Source organism: Amborella trichopoda, chromosome 3 (genome assembly GCF_054954075.1).
Source record: "Amborella trichopoda isolate Santa Cruz 75 chromosome 3, AtrichopodaSantaCruz75HAP2 v2.0, whole genome shotgun sequence".
Classification (NCBI taxonomy): domain Eukaryota; kingdom Viridiplantae; phylum Streptophyta; class Magnoliopsida; order Amborellales; family Amborellaceae; genus Amborella; species Amborella trichopoda.
In genome coordinates, this window is record NC_142338.1 from 12,354,964 (window position 1) to 12,378,323 (window position 23,360).

A 23,360-nucleotide genomic window follows, 5' to 3' on the forward strand; every position below is an offset into this window, starting at 1 on the left:
TGTAATATCACTGGTTTGATATTGTAAACCCATCTCCTTTTATGCTTGGATATTGTAATATCACTGGTTTGATATTGTAGACCCATCTTATAAACAAGTTCATCTCAAACCTTAATTCTGAACACCATTATTAGAGGCTATGGCCAAAGCTCCTCTCCCTCAAAAGCGTGCATCTTCTTTAAGGGAATAGTTGAAGAAGGGTAGACACGGATAACTTCACATTCACATTCTTGATCACTGCCTGTTATAAGATGCTCGCTCTTTAAAAGCGGCAGAATTGCCATGGCATTGCTCTAAAATGGGGGTTTCGTTTCAGCATTTTATTAAGAAATTAGGTTATCAATCTTTTTGCGAGTTGCATAGAGGTACAATTTGGGAGTTGGATTTCATGTGAGACTTGGGTATGATATATACGAGATTTGGAGAGATGGAAGTCACAAAATAATGGTTTAATGCCTAAGAGAGATATGGTTACTTGGGCCTCCTTAGATGTGGGTTATGTGCAGAATTACCAATTTATCAAAGGTCTAAGCATTCTTGATCAAATAGGTTTCGCAGGGATAACCCAACCCACTAATGCAATTCTTTCTTGAGTCGCTTGTGCACCCACTGTTTGTCTCCATTTGGAAGAGTTAAAGCAAGGAAAGCAAGGACATGTTAGAGTGTACAGAGAATAAAGAAAATGTATTGTCCTAATTTTGCAAAATTATAAACAAACAATTAAATCTACTCTATAGACCATAGGATTTGAAAGCTTACATTATAGATTGTGAACAATGTTTTAAAAACCGGTCTGCCTGGCGCCTAGGAGCCCACCTAGGTGGCCTGGACCAAAAATCCGCCCTCCAAGACCCAGGCGGCCCTACACGAGCGATTGTACCTAGGCAGGCACCTAGGCGAGCGCCCAGGGCGGATGTACCTAGGTGGGCACCCAAGCGGGCTAGACGTTTTTCGTTTTTCTAAAACTACGAGGCGCCCGAGGTTCTGGGCACCAGGCAGGCTGCCTAGCGTTTTTTGAAACCTTGATTGTGAATTTATAATATAATAGTCTATGTATAGACTATATAATTTTGGGCTGGCCGAGGATGGCCGGAGCCCGGCCTGAAATTAAGACTAGCCTCTACTACCGCCTTGGGCCCTAAATACAGGCCAGTCCCCAGTCTACACAGCCGGCTTGACCAGAAAGCCCACTGTACAGTTAACAGCTCTACCTATACCAAAAGTTTAAGGTGTTAAGGAGATGAAAGACTTTAGGCCCATAAGTCTAACAGCAGTACACACAAGACTATCTCAAAGGTTTAGGTTTATGGGTTTCCACAGTATTTTGACCTACTCATCGCTCCATCTCAAGGGGTTTTGCTCGACAAAGTCAAATCCTTGATGGCACACTAATAGCCAAAGATTACATCTAGTCCCGACACATCTCAAAAACTTTGTGTTAGTTTTGGAGCTCGATTGGGAAAATGCATACGATCATGTCGACTGAGACATCCCAGCCCAACTACTGGAAACATATGAGTTTTGGACAAATATGGACAAATTGGTTGTGGGTTACATCCCATCCCCCCTCTTCATTGTCCTCATCAATGGTACACCTCAAGGTTTCTTCCCCACATCCACAGATCTCCAATCTCTCCCCTTTTCACTTTGCCATAGTTGCTGAAATTTTCAGTATTTATATCATGAACCTTTGTAACGGAACTTCCTTAAAGGCTTTGCAGCCTCTCAATGTCCAACAATATCACACCTCTAATACGCTGATGATACCCGCATCTCTTATGATGCTCATCTCGAACAGTTGACAATCTTTGGTTGTTCTTTAGATGTATTGAGCTCGCCACAAGTCTGACAATCAACATGGACAAAACCAAGCCAAAACCAGGACTAGTTAGCAACTTGGCCAAGAGGACAGCGTGTGGGGCCTAGCAAATATCTTGGTCTACCGCTTTGCTTAGGCATATCTTCAAAGCATCAATAGGATGGCATTATTGAAAAGCTCAAGCAAAGACTGGCTGCTCGCAAAGGCCAGATTCTATCGCTTCATGGGGGAATAACTCATATCAAATCCACCCTGTCCACATCCTGGTGTACCAGCTCACCCAAATCTGAATGCTGGATTGGAGCATCTTAGGAGGGATCTTCCTTGCAGTGGAACCAGTGAGTCACACCCGTTGCATCACATCAAATGGGAACAGTTTACAAATCCAAACGATTTGGACTATGCATCGGAAAGCCGAACAAACCCAACACAGCCATCTAAGGCAAGTGGCCGTGGCACTTTGTCAATCAAAAGGAAACTTTTTTTGCAGCAGGTCATAATGCACAAGTATGACCTGGTAGGATCCCCAAAGGGACCCCAAATGACCAGGCCTCGTGCATGTGGGAGGGGTGGTGCCATACTTTTTGGAGTTTGAAAAAGGAGTTCGATTTGAGCCAAAAGCTGGGGACCAAATTAGGATTTTGAATGATGCTTGGTGGGGTGAAAGACCCCTGGAAGATGAATTCCCTAATCTGTTCCAATTGCTCTGGACCAAGGGGCTTGCATCACCCAATGTCATTGACCTCCAAATGGTCAAACTGTTTGGTTTCCAAAATTACAAAGAAAAGTCAGCAATGAAGAGTTTTTGAACTTGGTAGTGGTGCTGAACCCACGAACAACACTTCAACCCCTAACATGGCAATGACATCTCAGTCTACTCTTTCTACTTTGATCTAACCCAAAGTAGCCATACCAAATCATTCCCTTCTGTGGTTTTCAGAGCTTGGATTTTCCCAGTCCCGCCTAAGATCCAAGCAATCAACTGGCTGGTCATATCCGAATTTACTAACAGTCAATCACATGCAACAGAGAGGGTCCATATCACAAATAGTTGCACACTGAATCATGATAGAGAAGAATCTATTGAGTATCTTAATCTGCAAGGTGGCCACCAAGATGTGGTCCTTTATATTAAATTTGCTTCACTGGGTCTAGGCTACTGCAGGAAGTGTGCACAGTTGAACCATCCTTGCATGCTCAGGCCCAATTGGTCAAACAAACTCCACCATTCCAGAAGCCATTACCCTGCTCAGTGGGAAGAAACTTCCGAATCTAGCTGGGCTCCCCCCGCTCGCCGAAGGAGAATTGATGAATGTCATCAACTGGGGGGAAAAAAAACAATCCCTCATTCTTAGGGACTGCAACCCATTTAACACAAATTTTGGATGAATTTCAAGTGTCCTTTAGACATATATGTCATGAATCAAATTCAAAAGGCGAGAGACTCGCAAAAAATGGAGCTCCCACGCAAAATTTGACAATCACAAGGTGACTGTCACACATTCTGGATTCCCCTCAGAATTTTGCGCAAAATATCCACAGATCACATTCTTATATACCTATACCTAGACTGAATGTACTTACACTAAACTTTTGTAGAGACAAACTGATGTACATTTCTCTCAGTATTCAATAAATAGTCACTTTACAAATAAAATAACGAAGCAATCTTAGAATTCTAGCTAAACAAGTTACAAGTACAATAATGACAATTGAAAACTCAAATTTTCAATGAATTCATAAAGGAACATGAATAATATTCATAATCTTGACAAATCTAAGTATAACTTACCAGGTAAAACTCATGCTGAGGTCGTGAAAGGACAGGCTTTTCATTGTAAGCATGCATTAGCTTTCTTTCTGCAGCACTTAGATGGAGTTCCTCAATATTTACCACACGCCCTAGAATCTTTAATCTTTCTCGAAAGGGTAATATCGTGTCCAGAGCAAATCCTCTAACCTTTTCTACTTCATCAGCAATTAGCTTCTGCTTCAAGTATTCCAAGAATGTATTTAGTGAATAAAAAAAAGGAAAGTGCATGGTAATAACAGGACAATGAGGAACCTGTGGTTCACAGGGTCACATTAACCACTCAATGGGTCAGGAGGTAATTAATTAAGGGATGGCCACTCAACCTATTGATTGGATGGTGATGGCCACCCTGTGGCAATGAGTATCAGAGTCAACTTTACCAACAAATAAAATCAACATTTCAACAGAACTAACGAATCCTGTATACTCCTCAAAATTCAAACTCTATCATAAATATTAAAAAAATTCCTCTATGATGCTGCCTATAAATCCTCCATCACATTGCAAGAATTTCAAAAGCTCCATGAAATACAGAAGCACACATTGTAAAATATGTGATCATGGATTTATTTTTTTAAACTGTTAACTGTAGATTAAATTTGCTATGCATCAAATACAAATTAGAAAATTCACATAAAATGTAATTTTCAAAGTTAACATATTGGCAAGTGTTGCACAACTTTGGCATAGACCACAATACTTAGCAATAAAATAGTCGTTAACAGAGTAAGCCCTTTAATACATAATAGCATGCATAAGCCAGTATTTATGATGTTTTAATGTCTCACAAACCACATATTGATCTTGTCAACTTCATTCCCATTTCAACATCACCCACATGAATAAATAATGTCACGCCCCAATTGTTACTGACTAAAATGCACCAAAAACCTTTTTCATTGAATCATATAATACCAGTCTCCATGACGATACCAACTCCTAACAACTAAGATTTCAACTTCTACAAGCCTTGACATTATTGCAAAGAACTTTCCCGTCTCAAACCAGCTCAAGGCACTTGGCTGGTGATGAGTTGGATTGTTCTCGTTCATGTAGCTATACAATGCACATCCATCCCTCTTTCTTAACGTGATAACAAAATGGGGCACTGTGGCATTTGCCGTCTACATGATGATTTGCTCTACAACAATGGAATTCAGGGAACTAAAAACTCAAGGATCATCAAAGTTTTGAATAGAAAATTACTTTCTAGGACTTCCAAAGGTTTAGTCATGTGGTTCCTTATCTCCTAGCACAAGTAAACCTGATCACTTATTCCCACAAGTATCCATCTTATTTATCCTCAAGGCCGTTAAGAGCCTAATCGCAAGTATAGTACCAACTAACAACCACCTAAAATCAGTAGAATAGATTCCTTGTATGACATACCATTCAGAGGCCAAACACCATTCAATGTCATGGTTCTCATCTAATTTTTATCAACAATGGTCAAATTAACATTATCCACCACTTAAAAGGCATGATCTACTTGTCATCCTAGCATTTTAGCTTCACATCTCTACCAAGTCAACCAAGTCTAGGTGAGACTCAGGCAAATTTCTGAGTTGACTAATTTTGTCTTCCAACTATGCAGTCAATTGTTTGGATTGCCAAGAATGTTGGGGTTCTCTCTATTTTAATGGAAGACAGAAAAGGAATCTATTATTCCGATCACCAATACCACCACATAGCCTGAACACAGGCCACGCCCTCAATTGATTGAAAAATTTCATGCCTACATTGACTTATGATGAAGAGGCATTCCATAGTTGTCATCAACTTCATTCACAGAACACAGATACTTGAATAACACTTCAAGTATTGCTTTCCATTAAGGTTAGTTCAGGGCATCGTGCCATTTTATCCTCTTCCGTTGTATTCCTTTGCATGCTTAGCACAACACAGCCAATAAGATAGTTTTGGTGTAAATAACAACTATACATCATTATATCAGGGACAGACCTAATTATAACTTCCTGGTCTACAATTATTTAATGTTTACAAAAGAAACTACAGAAGCGTCTGCAATCTTGTTTAAACAGAATATTTATATATACAAGTTTGGTCAAAATCTGTACCATGATGGTATACAATAGATTTATAGAATTTTCAAATGAAGCTATCATCACCATCATCATCATCCGAGCCTTATCCCAACTATTTGGGTTCCGTTCAGCCAACCAGTATAGCATGTCGTTTACAGGAAAGCTATCATAAACAATATTACCCAGGAAAGATTAGCTTATGCCATGACATGGAGGGTCTTACAATCCAAAAAAGTGTGGAAGATACACAAAAATAACTTTTAATCTCGAACCACAACCAAACTGAGTCCGTGCATCTTGTAAGCATTAGTTTCACCACACGATTCCTCTTCAATGACATGGAATGCATGTTGCACCGTCCAACAACGTAGTCAGCTGTAGCTGTAAGGGACATTGAAATTTCTTTTAGGTGACTTAGACAAGGATACATTACGGCAAGGTATGGGTAGATAGGAAGCTCTTTTATTTCCATATAGTAGCTTGGCTTGTTATTTAAACCTCTCACTTTAATGAAGAATATCAAGTACGTGATCCATGAAGAGGAGTTCAGATTTTCATTGTTAGAACATGTTGCAGAATTTGTACGTAAAGAAAAATTAGGTAGACCTCCAGGAAGACCTAGAGAGAGGGGCCCAATCTCACAAATGCCACCCTTTCGATTATCCTCTTTATCGTTCCAGCTTATTTCCTTCCAGTGACTCTCATTTCTGCTAAGTTGTACTCCAATTCCTGGACTGCAACATCCACACAATTACTACATAATACAATCTATGTAAAATGTAATTTTCCGCTAATGATAACACTATCTTCTTCAAACTTCATCTGATCTACATGACAGAGTCCCAACAGGATTACTCTTCAACCACGACATTCCTGATGATGAAAACTTTTCATTTCCAACAAGTAGCCCCATGTATCAGAATGAAGCAGCACTTGTATACCGCTGAAAATGTAGAAAAATATATGTTATGTGTGTGAGCAGGACTCATATGCTACAGAGATCCAATCCATGTATGTCTCTGTTGCCTAGTTTGATGTAGATAATTGCAGAAAAAGGGCTGGTGATAGTTCAAGCTGGACCCAACTAATATACATCATCAAGATATCATTACTGATTTCTTACAGGTGGGCAGTTAGGATATTCTGACATTCTATAGGAAGCTACAAATTCCTTTAAGCAAAGAGCCAAAAAATTGCTCATGATATGCAACGGAATGCCACATAACATACCATGAAGGGATCAAGTCTAACATACAAAAATTTTAGCCAGAACATAAGAGCAGAATTGCCTATGCTTACATATAAAATTCTCATCAAACAACCCAACCATTCATTTTACTGAAAATCAACACGAGGATGACATCTACTCAGTAGCATAAATTCATATAACTAACATTTTAAAAATATCAGTTGAAAAGAAATCAATGACAATATGCCACAGACACCCAAGCAATCAGATCTCCAAAAACAAGGACTATTTGAAAACATGATATCCATACCTTGAAACTATCCTGAAAATGAAGTGGCAGTTCTTTTGAATAACTATCCGAAATTCTAAAATATAAAACAAAGCTCATCCCTTCTCCATCAATTTCATTCTGAAAGATTGTTGCCGGATGTAAGGGTATCTGTGGAAAAAGGAATGCCGCTCAACCATTAGAACAAATATCAATTGAGTTGACCAGGGAAAATACTCTCATGAAAATATAAAAATATAAATAACTATGAAATGAAGTAATACAACCAAGAAACAAAATATGAATAAAGGAAAAAAATATGGGGGATATGGATAGATTCTTTATTCCAATATATTTTACTAATTAACTTACTGTTCAAAACAGCAAGAATCTAGTACTATTTGACTGGCCAAAGAATGAATCTATTACCACTGGAAATACTCTTGGCTTATCATGAACATCTCAGTAATGCAGTAGCACTATTTCGCCTCCACATGATTCTCTAAATTGAAATTTATCCCTTTATTCTAGTTATTCTTCTGTATAAAGGTATATATGTTAATCATTACCATTCATTACCATTTTATTTAAAGGAAAAAGTTTATATAAGGTTGCAACCTTAAAATGTAGAATTACATATGCACCTTAAAAATCCATCGAAAAAGGTTGTTTAATCTTAAAAAAAACCTCTAATTAATCATTTCAACATTGAGATGTATGAATATGAAAAAAAAAAAAAATTAAGTCCCAAAAAATAGTGCATCTTGTAATACATTATCTAGACGGTCCATTTTCAAGATTTTCATATGTTTATAGATCTACTTGATTTTAACCATTTTTGGAGTTTAAAATTTTATAATTAGATATAAAAATAGATTTTGAGAAAATCTTAATAATTTTTTTCACCAAAATTACATGTTATGATACAATTTGGAGGTGCATCTTAATTGGATTGTTTAAGGTTGCAACCTTATAGAAACCCACACCCTTATTTAAATGACACATATTGACCCTGTGAGTAAGATTTTGTTTTCTCTATGCTTCGCTCTCACTTTCACATGATTAAAAAAGCTTGTTCATTTGCTTGAAGGTGTTGTTGGTTAAAAAGTGTAATGTTCCCATGAGGAATATCTTCAAAATTCACACCTCATCAATGTGAGATTTTAAAACACTTGTAGCTAGACTGAACTTTTATTGGTTTTAGTTTACATAATAGAGTAGTAAACTTAAGCAGATACGTTACCTACCACCATGAATTTGTTTCACAAAAAAGATCAACAAAGGAACATATAAAAGCAATGGAAGTTTTCCTAATTCTTCTCTTCCTTTCTTTTTCAGCTTCCTGATACAGTGATCGTATCACATTAAAATCTCTCTCTCTCTCTCTCTCTCTCTCTCTCTCTCTCTCTCTCTCTCTCTCTCTCTCTCTCTCTCTCTCTCTCTCGCAGAGAAACTGAATGCCATTCTGAAACAATCAAGCATATATATACTATGGAAGAGAAATCCAAAAGTTGATCAGTTAAGTGCTACACAGGAAATCAACACTTAACAAAAGAAACCCCATTTGAATATTACCACCGCAGCAATGAGTCCTTGCTTTGAAGTTTGAACTTTGCAATAGTCACCCAATAGGATTTAAGCATGTAAATTCTCAAATCACAGGGGAAAAGTTCGATCACCTATGCAACCACATTGCCTCAGGGTTCAAGGATAATCCTCATAGGCCTCCACACAGGCAGTTACTTTCTTCCCTATTTCAACATTGTTATAAGATTTCTCAGTTAGGATCTTGGGTTTTAGGCTCAGGAGCAGTCCTTTACACAACTAATTATTTCAATTTTATTCTGGTCTGTTTATTGAGATATAAGTAACCAACATGTGAGTCTTTCAGTATATACACACATGCATACATATACATATATGTATACATATATATATATATATATTTCAATTAACATACCTATATATATTAGAAGTGCATCCCACAAGAAGTGCATCCCACACAATGACAGCTGTGGAACCACATGTAAACCCTTCAATTAACATATACTTTAATAATTCCCAATATAGGTTTGTCGACCTGGCACCATTGTGTGCCACGTTAGATATGCTTCTGTTGATCAAGAAATTAACCCTTCATTGTCACTATTAAGGACAAAATGACAATTAAATGCGTAGCAAAGTCTAGCATGTCTTCTTCTCACAAGATCGCAGATAACTTGATCACACACCCATCTTCCAACACAAAATGGTTTCCTTCAGCAAGCAAGATCGAACCACTTCATTTTTAAATCTCACAATCAAGCTAACTAGTAACAACTACTAGCTTATTGATGAAGGGACTCCTCTTCATGACAAGATTTAGAGTCCCCTTCTATTTCACTCGAATAACATTCCAATCCTTCAATTTGTTGTCATCTCGATCTTCTTCCAGTGCCAGTCATAACAAGATTTTCCAACATTTTCCCACATTCTACAACACTCTTCAAAGCATACCCAATCATGGCCAACTCTATGTGTCCAATGAGAGCTCCCTCAGGTGCTAGCGATGCAACCATCCATTCATAAGCCTACCACGTGAAACCTATCCCCTCAATTTAAGACCCCCATTCTCTCTTTAGAAAACATGAATCAAAAGACCCATGGTATCAGGAACCCAATGATTAGACAACGTTCTCACTAGTGCTATCCGGACCTCACTAGTCATCGAACAAGTGAGGGCACGGGTCCAAACCAGTCAAACCGGTCAATTCACCAATCAAACTGATCAGGAAATATAAACAAAAAATATAAAAGATATAAAAAAATGTTCAAAATTAACCAGCTGGTTCACACCAGTTCAACCAGTTGGACAAATGTAAACCAACTAGTTTAGCCTGGTTTCGAATTTTGACCAACTTCTGTACAATTTAATGGTCCCCCACCCAAGTTTACAACCTCCCAAAAAAACATGTTGGGGCACCGATTCCCCGTCCGAACCAGCCAATCCAGTCTTATCTTAATTACATTGATCCTCAATTCTAAAATAGATACTCATGCAAAATGTCCTGAAAGTTTTAGTGGGAATTGTATCCTTGCCTGCTGGCACTGATGTTTTCCCTCCTTTAGATGCTCCTTGGACATTTTCAAAAACTAAGCACAAGATCATTTACCAGTTCCATATTCTAGCCCCACTGAAATAGCAATCACGCAAGATATTCGAGTTTCATTCTCTTAATTCCTATTAAATCACGATTCAGTCCACTTCACAACCAATATTACCTCCCTCACAACCAGATGAAAGTACTATACATACTTTAACACAAGGCTATCAAATGCGCATATGGTGCAAGGCGTTAGGGGGACCTAATGAGCAATGCGTTTTGATGAGAACACATCACTTTTCGTGAGGTAACAAGTATAAAAAAAAAAAGGGAAAAGTTTATATAGAGCCGAGGCTCTAAACAATCAAATTTGAGCCTTTGCAAGTATATGCCCGTCTCTTGGATGCATACCTCGAAGACGTCAAACGAGCTCATGGATCTGCTGGCGAAGGACGGAGCCATAACGTTTTTGCATTGAGCCGGCCACAAAGAATTTTGCTAGGAGAACACTTCTCATCGAACGGGCAATTTTTTTGAGCTTTTTTGAAAACTAACTGTATACTTTGAAAAGGGGGCAAACTTATAACCCCATTTTGTATAGGGTCTGTTGACCTATTCTTTTTCACTGAGAGTCCCGTCTAGTAGGGCACCTTCTCTCTTACAGCAATTCAAACGTCAACATTTCAAAACAAAAAAAACAATCAAATTTGACCCTACCTCAAAAATTTCACTAGAAGAGGTTGTTTTGATGCCAAAATATCCTCAAATTGATCATCTCGACATCAATGCATGGACATGAGAAAAAAATGGATTTCAAATTTTGGAAATACTGTATTTTGTAATGCATTTTTGGACTGTCAATTTTCAAGATTTTCAAGAATTCATAGATCTACTGATCTACACTATTTTTGAAGCTTTAACTTTGTAAACAAAGATGAAAATATATTTTAAGGCTTCACAAATATTTTCAGTTTTGAAACCAAACTTCTCAACACTATTTGAAGGTAGGCTCTAATTTGATTGTTTAGAGCCTAGGCTCTATACTAACCGCACCCTAAAAAAAATCCAAAAAAGGTATAATTTTATACGAATACAAAGAATGGCATGAATATGTGATTTATGTGATATTGTTCATTTTAATTGGTTATTTGTCTCTAATACTTTGTAGTCATTAAATGCAGCTGCATAATGCATTTGAAGTAGCACCTCCCTTAGCCTTATTGCGTGACTAAATATCCTTCCCATGTGAGCATGAAATCAATTGGAGAAATTGCCAATAAGATATGAGTTTTTCCTCAAAAAATTGGTATTGAAAATAAAATTCAATTTGGGAGTCTCCTTAGAACCAACAAAGAAAAAAAAGGTTGTAAGGGGTTTTGGGGGATTTATATACCCCTTAAACACCCCACCTACCCCCCCTCCTTTCTCCGGAGGGAGACAATTTACCCCTGCTTGTACGCTATGTTTACATCCACAAGTAGGTCCAATTTATGTGGCCATATGGGCTCACCTCAATATGGCTGCCTATGTGCCGCCTAGGTCGGCTTACATAATTCGCCTGCCTAAGCGAATTATGTATGCTGGCCTAAGTGGCCAAAATGATGTGGCCAAGAAGCCTATGCCGCATTGATGCCGCAGCATAATGTGCTATGTTACCACATTGATTTGACGCCTTAAGTTAACTCCTAAGGTCACTCCTCATGAACTCCGCACTCATTTAGCAAAATGCCACTTTGATCAAAGAGAAGATACCCAGAGACCCCACTCAATTCATTGATAGTCCCAGCAAGAGTCCTCAGTTGTTATTTACATCCCTTTCCCAGACTATGGCACAAGATTCCCAAAGTGCAGCAATACTTTCCTTTTGTTGCTATTCCACATGTAAACAAATCCTGCATCGGTTGTTTCAAATGTGCATTACAAAGTTGTTGCATTAGGATTTAACACAACTTTCGAGCCATCATCTAGCCATTGTTTGACTATTAAGCCATTTCATCTTTAAAACCATATTCTATGTCACCTTATCACCACTATCCTAGCTTCTCCTTGTTCCAATCTCTTACACCCCCATTGTCTCTTTCACAAACAGACCCACCATCCATCAAACAATTCACCACCCACGCCATTCCTTTAGACAAATCTCAATCCCATTTAATAGTCGATTCATCCATAAATATAACTTTTTCCAAGTTTTTTTTGTATAACAATCAATAAACCCCCACTAGACCAGACAGTTGCCTTTGGCACTACATTAAGAGGAAAAAAAATCGAATGTGTGCAATGAAAGACTGAAACTGCACGAGTAAACAAAATTTAACATTTATCTAGAGGTTTAGGAATGACCAAATTCAGCAAGCCATCCATGCCGGTGACCAGGGAAAAACCTGACACCTAGGCAGATTCTCCAGCCCTTGCTACTACTCCATCGACCAACCATTCGGCATTGGCTTTGAGATGGAAGTGTCACCATTGTATCATCGTGGTTCACCTTCTCACCGTTCTCCTACAATTCAAGACACACTGTAGAAATCCTCTAATGGCTACCTGGACACTCAACATTCCTTTCCCTCTAGGCCACATGAAACATGACGCCAGAGACCATCTCTGGAGAACGAAACTTTCTAAAAGAGAGATCCTTTTCTCAATCATTTCCTACAGTCCTGACCACTCCACTGGACCCCTTTACGGAGCCCTAAAGTACGTGAAAACTACATATTCGCTTATTACCTCTTTCAATGTCATCAAAAAGTAAAGGAGGTGGATCCTTGCATTCAGAATGCAAAGACAATAAAATTTACAAGATGGTTCTTAAACAATTGATTCTTCACCAAGAAAATTAAGAGATGGGAATAAAAAATAAAAATTGCTAGCAATTGTTAATCATTGACATCCTTAATAAGCAAAGGTAATGGGGAGCCAAGAATTTGTCCGAGAGAAGAAAAATGGGGAGACAAATGCCTAGAAGATGTACGGTTTGACGTGTGGAAACAATTGAGGGTCCCATCCAGAAGCCATGTGCCACAAGAAGATAATGAGTGACAGGAGCTAAGGGCAGGGCAATGTCCCCATTAGAATCTCCCCACATGAACTACCAAATACCAAGCTCAAGTTGCTTGTTCCTAATATTTCCTACATTGTGTATATATACATATACCGGGAAACATTACATTCCAAGGATGTAAAATGTACACTTACTCTTTCAGGCAAAAACCTACTTTCGGAAGTTTATAGGCCTTAAATTTTGGGGATGTTATCGACTCATCATAGTGACTAATCTAGAAAAGAAAAAGAATAGTTCACCAAAATTACCTAAAGAAATCATGTACCAAGAGTACATACCATCCCATTTTTAGATAGTCAGGTCTAGATAATAGGAACCCATCTTTTCTTTTCTTTTCTACTTAGGCAATTGATTGAGAAGTTCAAGGAGAATAGAAAAGACATCCACATGGTCTCATTGATTTAGAGAAAGCATATGATAGGGTATCTAGAGAATTAATTTGGTACGTATTTGAAAAAAAAAAAGAGGCTCTAGAGGATATAATGACATAGTAAGAGACATGTACGATGGAGTGCTAACTAGTGTGAGGACAACTATTGGAGTGACAAGTGAGTTTCAGTGACAATAGGCCTTCATCAGGGATTAGTGTGGAGCCCATAGCTCTTTGTTTTGGCTATGGACGAGTTAACTAGGCATCTACAGGATGAGGTACCCTAATGTATGTTGTTTCGATGATATAGCTTTGATCGATGAGATTAGAGACAATGCCACTTTGGAGGGATACTCTAGAATCAAAAGGTTTTAAAGAAACGAGGAATTAGTCAAGAGTGATGGCCAAGAATTACCTAAAAAGATATTATTTTTTATATCTTGGGTACCTACAAAGAGATTATTTTTTATATCTTGGGTCAATAATCCATGAGAATGGAGAATTGAGGCAAATGACGTATATAGAATTAGATCTGGGTGGTGGACGAAATGGAGATGAGCTTCTAGAGTTAATCATCGGATATCAATGGAGCAGCTATGTAAGAAAGTTGTATGACCAGTCATGCTTTACGGGACAGAATGTTGGGCAATCAAGAATCAATATATTCATAGAATGAGTGCAGCTGAGATGAGGATGTTGACATGGATGAGTGGAAAGACAATAAAGGTTAGAATTCGGAAAGAATACATCCGGGAAACTTAGGGGTGGCTTCAATAGGCGATAAAATGAGGAAAAAGAGACTTAGATGGTTTGGCCATGTATAGCATCGATCTAGAACACCATCAGTTAGGAGGAACGAGTTAGTTCAAGTGCAAGGTTCTAAAAGGGGAAGCGGAAGGCCCAAAAGAACATTGATGAAAGTAGTGAGAAAAGATATGGTGACCTATAGTCTGATTGAGTATAGCCCTTAATAGAGAAATATGGCATAACAGGATTCGTGTAGCCAACCCCAAATAGTTGGGATAAGGCTCAGATGATGATGATTATATATCCAGTTGGGGATACTAAGATGATTTCCAAAATTGCAAAATCAAACAAATACCTTTATGCGGGTATTTTGCATGAGGCAGAAAGTGTACAATGTACATGTATGTGTGCAAAATATGGGTCAACATTTTGTCCAAATGTAAAATTTATGTGTACAAAGAAATAAGACAAAGTCAATAGCCCTTGTTTGCGGCCATGTCATTTATCTTAGTTTTGGTGGATATTAAAAATTACACTTATTTTGAGCGACCAATAGTCAGATGTGATCCACACTCTTTACATACATATAATCTTTAATCAAAATAACCATAATTATTTCAAAGAATGGTGAAACCTTCAATTTCAAAGGAGAAAGAGCAAGATACCACCTGAACATTTACAACAAGAAGAGGTGGAATCTTGTCATTGGAAGTCATGAATGGAAGGTCCACAAATCGGGCTATGTGATTAATTTTTTTCTGACATAAGAAGACATCAACGCCAAATGGATAAAATGCTGCATAATTTGAAGCGGGTTCTTTCTTTTTATCCCTGCCACAAAATTAGGGATTATTATCTCAAAAAAGATAAACAGAGCCATAACACATCAATAATCATAGGCAACCAGCATTAGTGACGCATTTATAGAACAAAGCGACATTAAATAGAGATCTCATACCTGAGATAGTTATGCCCTCGAACCTTGAACATACTAGGTTCAAGGGGGGACCAGCTATCAAGCATTCCTTTCTCTAATGGGCAGAATTGAACTTGTGAACCAGCAATTGGTCTATCCACAAAACTTTTTGAGGACACTAAATAAGAAGATAGATATGCATAAGGAAAGGCATTTATAAAATTCACTCAATTATGTGGATACAAGAAAGGAAAACTATAACATCTTATACCTATACAATGAATTCAAGTGGTGATCAGAAAAATCACAAGAGAACAATATATGTGACCTTGAATGATATAGATAGTGCAATGCATATGGAAAACTTACGCCGCTGATAAGAAAACTAGGCATATAGAATACGGATATAAATACATTTTTGTCTCTCATAGAATTTCTCTCTCATTAAAAAAAAGGAAAAGGCGCTAATAGCAAATAAATTTAAAGCTTAAAACTCTTTTTTATTGATAAAACTAGACCTTAAACATTTCTTCCAAAGCACTGCTAACACCTAGCGTGTGTTTGACACATGGAGTTTCTGAGCGTGGAAGGGACTCTCCTACAAATTATGGAAGACTGCTCTTCCATCATTTTTTATGGAAGAGAGGTCTTCCAAAAATGAACTCATTTTAACACTAAAAAAAGCCTGCATGGAAGGTCTCCCTTCCATTTTACAGCTTCCACACAGTAACATCAAACATGGAAGTGGGACATTTAACGCCCACTTCCAGAAACTTCCACTTATCAAACACGCCCCTAATGGAACTGGGACATTTAACTCCCACTTCCAGAAACGTCCACTTATCAAACACACCCCTAATGACTCTTCTCCACCTGGCTGCGACATTATAGGCCTAGATCAATCCTCATCTTTATAGAAAACTAATCGTACTCCCTATTGAGTTTGTACATTACTCCAATACAGTACCAGATCTTCTCCATCCAAGAGTTCCTCAATATCTATAATTCTATATTTAATGTAGAATGATTGCAGCAAAACAAAATCATTCAATCTAATGATTGGAAAATTCAAGAGAAGCACACAATCCAGGTTTCGATAGCGCTCCATTGATTAAACCAAAAATACGATCTCAAAACTGAACTATAAATTTAAAGCTCTAATAGAAATGTTATTTGTAATAAAAGACTTCACTTAGAACCTAAGAAATCCTAATTGTAATTGAAATATAAATCCTAATTAAAATAAAATTTGTAATGACATTTTTGCACTGATAAAACAAATAACTCCATAAGCATTCTAACTACTTTTCCAAACAACTCCTAAAATATTAAAAATCCAAAAAGCACTAAATGCTTACAAAACTCCCTAAAAATGACCATAAAAACTCCCATTTATATATAGGATTTAATAATAAAAATTCAAAAAATAAGAGGTATCTTGTCCTACTTCAAACTCCTCTGATTGGAGAAAACTCGTTCTCGAGTTTTTAAGCAACCTAAGATGAATTCAGTAAGAAAATCACCTTCTTCTTCTTCAAACTTCTTCTCCTTCGTTAACTATTATGTTCGGAGGAAATCTTCAAGAAATGGATCCTGATATGTATAGTGAGGAATTGATACAAATTTATCAAATTCAGCTATCCCTAAACTCACATTGAAAATTGCATAGAAAACTTCCTACACAATTTTGGGCTTTATCAAAGGCTTTTTCTAATGAAATCGGTAGGGGAAATCGATGAAGTAGTTTAGACATGGTAGGGATTTTCCAATGAGTACCAATAACAATGATTTTGAGTTACATGCCAAAATTATGCTCTGACAAAAGCGCAGTGCACAAATCACCTCATCTACTGCCTGAATCTCAATATCAAGGGAAATGTCATAAACAACTTGGTAAACATCCTCTATGGCAATCTTCCAGCAAGAATCCAAAGATTTTTAGATTCCTTGGAATCCCATGATCATCTCTCTTTCTGATTCTCTTGGATTCTAATTTGATATGAATTCTCCTCTTCAGATTATGCATCTCTTCTAAAACTTCTTCCTTACCTTCATCCTTTGCAACTTTAGGAGTCCTAATCAATCTCGAATACCCGTCACTCAGGACTTCCTCATAAGAATCAAATTTACTAGCAGCCTCCAAGTTTGCATCAAAGCCTAAGTTTCCTTCCATGGCTTCCACCACAAATAAAGACCCCAGGGCTTCTTATTTCACCTCAACATTTAGGGTTTCATCAACCTTTTCAAAATTTAATCTCCTCACTATACCCAAGAGGAAGGGTCTCAATTTCCTCAACTTCTTCCATAAGTTCTTCATCAAAAATTGTTTCATTCACAAGAACTCGTTTGTCGTCATATATCAAACTACCTACAAGATCTTGTACTTCATTGTAGACTGGTTCTTTATCAAATATTGGTTCACAATCAAACATGAGATCAATAGCATCCTTGTCATCGATTGGACCTCCCACAAGCTCTCGATTTTCAAAAATGAATAGATCATCCACATGATCCTTATTAAATATAGAAACACTCGTGGAACAAGAGAAGGGTGATTCAAACTAAAAATATGAAAGCATACATTAATCTTTAAACACAGTTGGATTGTCTCTCTCCTGGCCATGACATTGATTGAAATCCGCTGAACTTGACTTGTCACTACAATTAGCCTCAGACCCGACATCATCTTATGATTGACTGAAATCGATAAAAGCAGGTTGGGTACAACCTCGTGCACTATCTCCTCAAACCTCTTTCAATTAGAACGTTTTCGATGCATTTCATATGTTAATTCCTCAATTTTCCTCTTGAGATCATGGAATTCCTCCCATGTAACCTTTTCACCAACACAATGACAAACTCGTCCTCCTCTAGCAGCCATCGCACAAACTTGCTCTTCTATGGGCTTGCTATTAGACCAACTAATGTAGAAAGAAATTTCGCAGGGAAGAAAATCGACTAATCAATAAAACATAAAGAGGAGGCCTACAAGGCTTCAATAGTGTAGCATTGGTTAAACCAAAAATAAGATCTCAAAACTCAACTATGGATGAAGAAAACCTGATAGTACTCCTCTTTAACCCCTCCTTATAATTAAAGACCTTACTTTGAACCCAAGAAATCCCAATTCTAATTGAAATATATTTCCTAATTAAAACAAAATTCCTAATGACATTTTTACCCCAAAGCAAACAAATAACTCTATAGGCAGTCTAACCAACTCATAAAGTCTTAAAATCTAAAAAACCCTAATTACAAATATTACAAGTAAGACGAACGATTGTTGTATAGTAGTATAATGCAACCATCTTTAAAACCCTGTTAGAGACATTTGTTTGACACAAATTTTTAAATGTACACTCTTTTCATTCTAAAGAACAATCACAAAAAAGAAAATTTTCAAAAAATGCCTTAGAAAGTGTTTTTCTAGACCAATTAATATAAGTCGTCCATTTTAGTGAGATGGTTAGATATAGGCCTCATAAGGATTTTTTTATTCCCAAAATTTTTATATAGTGTTATCATCATTAGATTAACAGTGTTAAAAATGGAAAACATGATTTTGAATTTGTTAAGTCCTAGATCTTGAAATTCACCAAATGGACGGCTGAAATTCATTGTTAGAGAATACTAATTTTGACTATATCTAGGGTGCAAATTGAATTTTTTTTGTCTTAGGATTAATTATGAGGATGAAGAGAATGTGTGTCCAAAATTAGGAGTTATACAATTGCCAAAAACATGGTTTTCTAGAGGTGTGGTTGCATTATGCTATTATACAATCGTTGCATGAAATCATTCCCCTACAAGTAATCATGCCACAAACACATCCACTAGACAGCAAGAAAAAACTGCTAAAGAGAAAACCTTAACTAAAAAGAATTAATCAAATGAGGACCTAGAGAGGAACTCTGGGGATGCCAACTCTTTTTAAGTATTAGGACACGCATAGACCAACTCCAGTGCAACCTAGACTTTGGGCACATTATTCTCCATTCTGAAAATATTATTTCCCTTAAAGAGACTTTTAGGGCACCAATTCCTATTTATAAAATATGAGATATTTTTCCTTGAGCATTTAGGCAATCTATAAATTTACATGAAAATACTTCATTGTTAAACAACAACGTGAGGCAAAATCATCACAGGTCAAGGAAGGAAATATAATTGAATCCATTTAAGGCAGCTGATTTGTGAATTTACATCATAAGGAACACCAAAAGAGGCGACAATAACTTGCTACTAATTGAGTTCACAAATGATTGAAAGGTACCTGATGAAGTTTTATCACCGATTATAAAGTATGCATGCATCACAGTAGACAGTCAATTATATGGAACCATAACGAAGGAATGATGACTTCTTTTGAATTTATAAATAACTCCCATGTTCTAGTCCGATGTTCTTTTGGATAAATGGCATTAACTGATGAATGAAGGATAAAATTCATTATGATTGATAAATGACTCCACCATATTAAACTTTGAGGAAAGGCATGACATCATACAATGGTAACTTTGATAATATCAAATTCACTCGTGAACAACTACTCTGTTAATTTGGGCCTTTCTCTTCCAAACAGAATGTTACGTGGATAATATAATGGATATGGAAACAAAATCTGGGCTTTATTTTCCTTGCAATTGTAGAATCCTATTTAAATGATCTTGTTAGAGAAAATAAATCCAAACACAAGAAAATACCGCATAATATCCAAATAAAGTACGAATGAAACCAACCAAAGCATGGAAGCTTTCATACATAGGAATAGGCAATATCACCAAATCAGTAAGCCATTGCCAAATACAAGTAAATAAATCATAGACTGCTGAAGACATTGAAGCTTTGAAAAGTTTCATTCTCCACGGATATACATATTATCGCATCAATCAGTAGAGAACAATAAATTTGAACAATAGTAGCATGAAACTCGTAACTAGGGTAGTTCTGCCACCACTTAATTTGATATAAACATTATTTTACCAATTTGATATACAGTTATACACCAACTTTCTGTTTTGCGAATTGAGATATGCATTATTGTATTATGCACTTGGTATTTTAAGAAACAATGTTGTATTAAGCATTTGCTATATTAGAAAACTACAATACTACAATGTATTATGGCATAATTGGATATCCTGTACCATTAAGATTAATGGTGGTTGAGACTGAAAGAAAAAAAATTGAGAAGGTGCTTAAGAGCATTGTGGTACCAACAACAGTTAAATGTTTCACGACTAAGCGTTACAGTTATCTTACTAACTATAGGACATATTATGTTCCTATAAGTGGTATATGTTCACTGTGATCCTCTAAGTTTCCATATTTCAGCATAATAACCTTTCATTATAAAACAATCTACACAGTTATGTCCAAATTGACCTCAATTTCAATTGTTTTGCTGAAAGTTATTGGACAAGTTTGTTTTCTTATATTTCATCTATTTTTCTTTTTTAGAAGATCCCAATCATAGGAATATTAATTCTCGATTTGTAAGCATGAGTTTTCCATTTAATTTAATATTGGCCAAAAAAGGTTTCAATTTTCTTATCTTAGAATGTCTATCCTTCATGAATCACGCATAATTTTTTTTTAAAGGTGCTTTTCTATTTAAACCTACCTCTTTCCTGTACACATGTATAAACAAACATGTATTCATAGACCTTGCATTTCTGTGTGTTGATCAGTGTTTTAAAAAACGCCGAATCGAACCGGACACGCCCGGTTCGACTCGAAAATCGCGAAAAGGGGACCGGATCGTCTAAAAAATCGGAAATCGTCCGGTTTTAGAGAGAGCCGGACGATTCTGCACAGTGACTCGCCGAGTCACTGTGCGGAATCGGCGAGTCCGTGAAGAACACGGGTTGCACAGTGTTCTTCACAGGATTCTTTGAAATTTGTCATTTTTTGATCATTTTTCTTGTTTTTTTTGGCATGTGATCTAATTTGCAGGCTGTAAACAGCTTTATTCAGCTTTTTTAAGGATTAAATGGTTGAAAACAATGGTTTAAAAATCGGATCGGTGACCCGGATCGAGCTTTCCAAAAACCGATCCGGATCGGCGAATCGGCGATCCGGATCGGGAATCGGGTGAATCGGTCAGAATAAAGCTTCAAAAAAATCCGAAAAAATTATTAAAATTCATTATAAATATTGTTTTTTAGGAATTCAATAAAAAATGAGGGTACTCCATTAAGAATTTTCATGTTTTTGAATGAATATGCGAATATAGATATGTTCTTTCCCTGCATGAACCGCCATTCAACATTTAATTTACATCACACAAAAGGATAAACATAGAATTATCATGGAATAAGTATATCAACATACATGGACTACAATAAAGCATAAAATTAGTAACATACGATCTAAAAATAAAATGATAGACGACGTTGTTGTTCTTCTTGATCACGCTGGTGCCATTGATTGAATTCGTTTGACAACTCACTCTTTGACAGTAATTACAAATAATTTTGTCTTTCTTGTTGGGATCAAGTCTGACCCCATGTTGCCATGCAGGGTCTTCTGTAGATCTTGACATGATTCAACTGTTTTAAGATGTAAAAAGTTTAAATTAACCTGACAGTTCAAAAAGAAAAATAATCACCATATGTAGTGATAATATGTTGCGGTAGTTCATGTAGTCATATTCGTTGTTATTTGTTATTGCAAAATACCTTTTTTGACAATAATATTTTCGTACATATCAATTACAAACATTTAGAATAATACAAAATGCAAGCTCCAAACATGGCTACAACTCAATTATCAAGAACATACATTTTTTGCATTAAAAAATTAATAATAAAAACAATTCTTCAAAGAGCCGGCTAACATCAGTCATTCCAACTAAAAAATCCATGAACAACAGATAAAAAAAATACAGTTTTGTATTGAAAATATAATAACATGCATTTTTTTGCATAAATAATCCATCAACATACAATTTTTTCAACAAAAACTTTAACAATAAAAATTTAAAATATGGTTTAATACCTCATGATAATTAAAACCTTGTCACGATTTTCACATCTTTTCGGAAAATCATCATTTTTCAAAAAATTCAATCATGAAAAAAAAAAAAAAAAAATTACAGCAAACTCAAGCAATAAAAATTAAAAATTGGGTTTAATACATCATGATAATCAAAACTTTATCACGATTTTCACATCTTTTCGAAAAATCATCATTTTTCAAAAAATTCGATCATGGATAAAAAGAAATAAAAAAAAAAAAGTACAGCAAATTTTCAAAAAATTCGATCATGGATTAAAAAAAAAAATTAACAAATTTTCAAAAAGTTCGATCATGGATTAAAAAAAAAAAAGTCACAAATTTTCTAAAAATTCGATCATGGATTACAAAAAATTCGATCATGGATTACAAAAAATTCGATCATGGATTACAAAAAATTCGATCATGGATTACATAAAATTCGATCATGGAATACATAAAATTCGATCATGGATTACAAAAAAAAAAAAAAACATAAAAAACAAAAAAATTCGATCGTGGATTACAAGAACAGAAAAAAACAATTCGATCATGGATTACAAGTAAAAAAAACAAACATTTCGATCATGGATTACAAAAAATTCGATCATGGATTACAAGTAAAAAAAACAAACATTTCGATCATGGATTACAAAAAAGTCGATCATGGATTACAGAAAATTCTATCATGGATTACAAAAAATTCGATCATGGATTACATAAAATTCGATCATGGATTACAAAAAATTCGATCGTGGATTACAAAAAAAGAAAAAAACAATTACATCATGGATAACAAAAAATTCAATCATAGATTACAAAAAACTCTATCATGGGTTACATAAAAAACAAAAAACAAAAAATTCGATCATGGATTACAAAAAAAAAAAACATTTCGATCATGGATTACAAAACATTCGATCATGGATTACAAAAAATTCTATCATGGGTTAAAAAATAAAAAATAAAAAATAAAATTCGATCATGGATTACAAGAAAAAAAAACAAACATTTCGATCATGGATTACAAAAAATTCGATCATGGATTACAAA

At 36.0% G+C, this 23,360-nt stretch overlaps 1 protein-coding gene across 4 annotated transcripts in view; it reads right to left on the bottom strand.

The window, feature by feature from the left end:
• LOC18432591 (uncharacterized) overlaps positions 1–23,360 on the bottom strand; it is a 48,663-nt gene that overhangs the window by 11,553 nt on the left and 13,750 nt on the right. For all 4 annotated transcript variants that reach the window (XM_088863471.1, XM_020666294.2, XM_011624476.3 and 1 more), the window contains 4 exons: positions 15,354–15,489; positions 15,064–15,226; positions 7,177–7,305; positions 3,612–3,806 (listed from right to left, as the gene is read on the bottom strand). In XM_088863471.1, coding sequence (XP_088719597.1) covers positions 3,612–3,806; positions 7,177–7,305; positions 15,064–15,226; positions 15,354–15,489 — 623 coding nt within the window. The remainder of the gene's footprint in view (positions 1–3,611; positions 3,807–7,176; positions 7,306–15,063; positions 15,227–15,353; positions 15,490–23,360) is intronic.